The 6,937-nt window shown below is 31.5% G+C and overlaps 1 protein-coding gene across 1 annotated transcript in view; it reads left to right on the top strand.

Moving 5' to 3' along the window:
• Positions 1-594: 594 nt before the first annotated feature.
• Positions 595-6,937, top strand: part of Smp_136070 (hypothetical protein) — a gene marked incomplete at both ends in the record, with an annotated part of 11,953 nt that continues 5,610 nt past the window's right edge. The window contains one exon of the mRNA XM_018789493.1: positions 595-869. Coding sequence (XP_018654931.1) covers positions 595-869 — 275 coding nt within the window. The remainder of the gene's footprint in view (positions 870-6,937) is intronic.

Here is a 6,937-nt window from a genome sequence, read left to right as displayed (position 1 = left end):
CAAAAAAGACTTCTGTTAGCAACAATGATACTTAGAAATATGAGACTGAATTCTTAAAGCCAAATCATTGTCGAACATTTCTAAAGACTTAAACCTAGATCTAAAGAATATGTTCAGTATCTTATAGTCATCAACACCCTTTACAGTGTTGGTTTTCAACTAAAGTTAACTTCGGGTGAATTCTTATTTAATTTTTTTTTCTAAAGTCAATATTGATCTTCATAAAAACAAACTAAACCTAACTCTCATTTCCTTTCCTTCGGTAAATTTACTACAATGTGACATAAACTGTCAGAAATTAAATAAAATTTTATTGTGTATTTTTTTACATTTCTTACAAAGAATTAACTTACTCAGTAACATACTGATGTTTATTTCTTCATTAACAAACATACTAAAACTGATAACAGCTAAGAAGACATACATTAGGATCTTATTGTTTTCTTTCAAACATTGATTTATGTGTATTCGGAAGAACTCAGTTGACTTGCTTTTTAACATCTTTAGTAATTTCTTTTCTGTTCTGGTCTTATTTTCAGTTGACCAGTGAATTTTCAAGTATCCTCCTTCTACTCAACAACAGAATAAATTGAAATGAAGAAATGTAAAGTTATTGATTTTTATTTCATATTTTATGCATTATATATCAATTATATTCAAATAATACTATGTGACCAAGTATCAAATATTGATCCAACAAATCATAAATCTGATAAACTAACCTCAAATTTAATCAATATTACAAAACATAATGCTCACAGTAACAAAATAGAAGAAACTATTGATAATTCTATTCCAAGTGTTGGTTTACAAGCTGCAGTGATTTCTAGTGCAGGAATAATTGGTGATGGAGTAGTACCTTCTAATAAGTAAGTTAAATTTATGTATGAAATTTTTAATTCTGAGTTATTTTAAGTTGGCATAACATTCATGTGAGTTTGACGGTTGAATTATTTGAATTTCAATCAAAAAGTTCCAGATTCGAACCTTAATTCATATATTTTAGTTTGGGGGACCCGATATCATTAACAGACACAGTTTACATCCAATTAAATAAACCTTAATTTATATATTAACGGTAACAATTATTGAGAAATAATAAGACAGACATAACGTAATATTGAAAGAAAGAGAAACGTGAATGAGCTGACATATGACAACACTCTTCAACTTATTTCTTATTGTAAAGTGTTTAAAAGTGTTTTCTATTAAACTAATGAATAATTTGATGGAATATGGTAGATAAACTTAAAAGCTTTATTCAGTTCAACCTGATGACCTGTGTCCATCAAGTGAGCGAGAATAGAACTCTTAATCACCTTTACCTGTCCTTTGCTCAACCACGACGGATGGTGTTCTGTTATTCGTTGACGAACTTACCGAATTGTATGCCCTATAATGAATAATTGCAAGTTGTTTTTGCATCTGGTTCTTGTTTGAGAAAAACCATACTTTAAATTATTTTACCAATAAATTATTTGGTTTACTATAACAGACTGATTGTTCAAACAGATACTCATATCGTATATATAGTGTTTTTGTTGTTTTCCGGACGGATACACAAATGATATGGTCTTTTTTTAAATAGTTGTTAAATAATGCTTGTGAATGTTTAATGTTAGAATTCTATAGGTATATATGTTGGTTAGTTCATTCTATGGGAAATTTCAATTAAATTCTTACAGCCTTAATAATAAATAGCTGATAAGGTTTTATATGTGATAATTCAGCGATGAGATACTTTTTTTTCTTTAATTCGTAAACATTACAATTTGATTTGTAGATAATCACTTGAAAGGATGAGTAAATGATGCCACTCACCCAAAACGGTATGAATGAATAAATTCAATCTGTTTGAAATGTAACTTTATGAAATGACCTAACAACTGTTTATTAAAAGGAAACCGATTACATAATATGACAAATCAATAAATTCACCGATTACTTACTTTACTTACGCTTGTTACTCCCAATGGAGCATAGGCCGCCAACCAGCATTCAACAACCCACTCTGTCCTGTTCTATCTATTTTTTGTTCATTCTTCTCATGTCTGTCTCAATTTCTCGGCGTAACGTGTTCTTTGGTCTTCCTCTTCTCCTTTCGGCCTTCAGGATTCCATGTGAGGGCTTGCCTTGTGACACAATTAGGTGATTTCCTTAAAGTGTGCCCAGTCCACTTTCAGCGCTTCTTCCTGATTTCTTCCTCCGCTGGAATCTGGTTTGTTGTCTCCCACAGTAACTTGTTGCTGATAGTGTCTGGCCATCGGATCCGAAGTATCTTGCGTAGACAACTGTTAATAAACAGTTGTATCTTCTGGATAATGGCTTTCGTAGTTCTCCACGTCTCCACCCCATACAGTAGAACTATCTTGACATTTGTATTGAAAATTCTAACCTTGGTGTTGGTTGACAATTGTTTTGAGTCGCTGATGTTTTTCAGTTGCAAATGTGCTGCTCTTGCTTCACCGATTGGTCGGCCTAAATATCTTAGTATTAAAGAATTTGAGCCATGACTTGAGTAGTTTAATAGTAATGTACTTGACTGTAACATAACGTGAACAGGATTTGAATTATTTGATGACTCGCTAGTCTCTTTAATTAACTAGACAAGCGTTCTTAAATAATGTTGTATTGAGCAAGCCATGCTTATATATATACACACCTTTCCTGTTTATACATAGAGAACGAAGTTGATTTCTTATTAAAAGAATACTGTTATTCAAATAAAACGATATGTGTGGTCGTATTTCATTTGAAACAGTCGTAATATAATCTTTTTATTCTCGAAAGTACCTCACAACTGATTTCTTTAACTCAAAATAATGATAGATAGAACATTCTGATATCAGAAGAACATTTCTTTTACATTAAAATTAGATCAATGTTAAATCTCAATACAATGATTTTTCATACGTTTTATTAAAATCAATAATTAGATTTTGAATAAATTCAGCTGATTGATTTTGACTGTTGACTAATCAATAATTGATTGTATGGACAATTTACAGATATCATAAAAGTCAATTACTGCAACCATAAATCATAACTAGTTTACTAAGTTGTATACTTTTTTTTCTCTTAACAAGTATCAATCAGCAAAAAAATCCAAACCATGTTGTCTTCCTTCAGTAATTAAATATATCAGAGCACCTAACGAAATCCACTGCCTAATAACTTTATTTATTTATTTAAACACATAAATATTGGTACAAGGGGGCACCAGGTATTTATGCGCCACACAAATCTCATTTGATTTGTGTGAGGGATGTGATAATGTCCAGGTGCCCAAACTGAAACAGGTGGTTTTCTTAGGGTCCACACCCGGAGCCTTTGACCTAAAGGTCCGATCCACAAGGCAGTAGAGCATCGTGAGGAGATGCAGTCCCATGGTAGCTCGTGACCAAAGATTGACTCATGCACCCTTTGTTCCCTCAGGATACTGGAGCCCATGTGCACCATTGGTTTGGAATCAGTGTTTTCCAACTCCCCTAGGTGGACTTTCCGTGTCCACCGACCCGATCGTAGCACCGGACATTCTCTTTTCGTCCTCTCGATTTCGTAAACAACACCCCCGCCACGAGAATGCAGTGAGTTGAACTTCCATGGTAGATGCCATATGCGCGTGGCCATATGAGAGCATTTTGAGAGTGAGAGCGGACTCTTCGCACTCTCGGCCGTAGCAGAGCTTACTAACTGATTCTAGACTGTTGCTGAGAGATACGAAAATGAGTAGTGTGTTGAGCTAAATAGATCGACTGGTTTAAATATAAAGTATTATGTTTACAGTAAAAAAATTGGAAACATGATAGAAAAGCTACCTAAAACTTACTTTAAATCTTCAGCAGAAAGTCACTTTCTTAAACGTTGAATAAATGAGAAAATCCTTCAATAAATTTGTATAATACAAAATTAAAATCTATAATATTTAAGTTGATAAAAATTCCCTCCACTATACCCTGTCTCAATCAAATCACTGTCACAAAGTTAAATAGAATAGCAGAATTGGACTTAATTGGTTTTCTCATACATAAATTGTCATTATCATCATTATTATTAGCTTTATTCAATATCGTATATTTGGTACAATATAGAATTCCCAGCACAAAATATTTCAACAAGTTTCCTTGTCTTATTTCTTGATCGATCCTTGAGAGAAATATTGAATAGTCGCCTGTTAGATATTAGCAGTTCAGGAATCGATAACTGAATAATGTATATTCTTTTCGATGCATATTGCCAGCAACCACGATGTCTGTGATCGAACTCTCTTGTAATTTGTACAGTGAAATGTTGTAAATTTTTCACATATGCACCTGAATAGGTTATGCAACTAATAGGCATAATAATGTGTTAAAACAAACAAAAAAACAGAAAACTTGTTAGAATAAAGAGATGTCACAACAGGTAGATCAGATATTCAAGCAGGCCATCCAATAGATATAATAGCAGCTCGGCCTAATCAAGATCACAATTTTTTTTCTCAAAAAGTGATCACTAATGATTGATATCAAGACATTTAATGAATTTACTTAGAACCTCTTGAAATATCATATCTTTTATCAATATGATTAAAAAATAAACATTTCATTTTACCATGGAATTTATTTACAAAGTTATATCCCTGAGAAATAAAAATGAACAAAACTCCATCAAAATCATCCACCTAAGCTACAAATCTTCTCCACCACCCAAAAATGAATTATATATATTACTGCATTTGATTAAATTATCAAGTATAACTTTACATATAATAGTACTATTTGAACCAATAATATTGTACATGATAATTAAATCAATAATCGGTACGATATTATACTATTTGGATAAATTCTTTTTTTAATTCACTTAATATTGTTTGTTTGTATCTTATTATTGATGTTTGGGACTGCAACTGGTCAGTCTCTAATCGGCATATGTGCATACTGTGCGCATCGCCTCGACATAGCCTAAATTTACGAGCATGGTAAGCAAAGATGGATAGTGGTTAACAGTGAGATCCAGGATGCGCGTTTCGTATAATTTGAGGCTCGTCAGTTGGATTTACCTACATCTCACAGTTGATGTTCACTCCGGGACTCGAACCCAACATCATTCGCCTCTAACGCCATCGCGTTATCCACTTAGCTACTGAGTCCTGATTACTTATCCAAACTATTATTTAATTTAGTAAATAAGAATATGTATATAAAAATTTGTTTACATATTTTTACTAAATTTCATTTAACTACTTTAAGGAAAAAAATTTATACCCTTCAACAATGTTTCTTTCTAAATAAATAAATAAATAAACAATCTTATTGAAGAAATGAATAATATACTTAAGTGGTTTAGTTAACTAAATGAGTAGTATTGTACATTTAAAAAAAATATATTATTGAATATTAAGTTTATTTTATCTACTTAAATTTGAATATGTTCAATGACTAATAATATAAAATGGAAATTAGTAAAATCTCCTTTTAAAAAAGAATAAACCAACATCATCGAAAAGAAAAAAAGAAACATTCAAAATGAATCGAAAGGTCTGAAAAGTAGATTCATTGAAGTAATAGAGACTTATTGGATACAGAATTGACCGAAAAGAGGGTTACAGATACCTCAAGAGTTGATGAGTCAGAATATTTTCTTAACTTATAGAATAATATATACACAAATAAATGTATGTATATATCTTTGAAATTCAGACATTTATGATCATATTCTAGTAAAGTAATATTCGACATGTTTTATTAGTCTACTTTATTTAATCGGTTAACTATTTCAATATACTACTTATTTTCCCTACTTAAATTTAATTATAATCATAGTTTAAGAATATAAGGTGTATTATGGATGCGAAAATTATAACAACAATAACAACAAATTACTGAGTCAGCATTTACAAATTTATTTCATTGTTAATTTATTATTATTGTTGAAAGTTTATGTTGCTCAAGGGAGAACTTATCTTAATTATGATGACATGATTATTTTGATAAATATTATTAAACAGGTTAGTAAATAGTAATACTCATAGATTTTTAATTAAAAACTCAGTGGTCTAGAGGTTAAGCGTTCTTAGGTGAGACCAAGGATCCTGGGTTCAAGTACCAGGTGCGAAACCATGAGTGTGCACTGCTGAGGAATCCTATATTAGGACGAAACGGCCGCCTAGTGTCTTCAGGTTTTCAATGGTGGTCTAGTTCAGATCGACTCGTGAATTCAACTACAACATCATTTTGTTGGTTAAGATAAAACTATTGTGAATGTAGTTTTCACTAGTAATTTACAAACGAAGGTAGTCTGTCACTGAATATTTACAATAATAATTAACAATTTGAATGATGTTTCTTTTAATTGTGAAAATTAATGCTTAGAATAAGAAGAAAGTGGCATTTACTTAAAACAAGGAGAACGACAAAAGGAAATGATATTCATCTTCTAATAGCACAGGACAATTTGTTCAGCAAATAAATTCATTGCTTGTTAAAGGTTTTATTGAAATGTAAATATCATTCAGAAAATATCATATTTAGCAATCATCCACTTAGTATTGTTTGTTTTAATCTTCCTATTGATGTTTAGGACTGCAACTTATCACTCTCTTTTTGGCATGTATGCATACTGTGCGTATTGCCTAAATATTGCCTTAATTCACATGCATTATAAGCAAAGTAAATAATACCAAGTGAATTTAAACTTCACCCCATTGCATAAGCAAGCAGCTATCAGAACTCAGTAGCTAAGTAAATAACGCGATCGTGTTTGAAGCGAACGGTACTATGTTCGAGTCCCAGGGTGAACATCAACTGTGAGATACAGGTAAATCCAGCTGACGCGTCTTAAATAGGACGAAACGCACATCCTGGATTCCACTGTTAGACACTATCCGTCTTTGCTTATAATATTTAGCATTAGTTAAAAAATTTATTTCAAAGTTGAAATCATGAGTCAATTG

The sequence above is a fragment of the Schistosoma mansoni genome, chromosome W (assembly GCF_000237925.1).
Source record: "Schistosoma mansoni strain Puerto Rico chromosome W, complete genome".
NCBI classification, from domain to species: domain Eukaryota; kingdom Metazoa; phylum Platyhelminthes; class Trematoda; order Strigeidida; family Schistosomatidae; genus Schistosoma; species Schistosoma mansoni.
The sequence above is the reverse complement of the archived record's forward strand: the minus strand, read 5'-3'. Positions and strand labels throughout refer to the sequence as shown.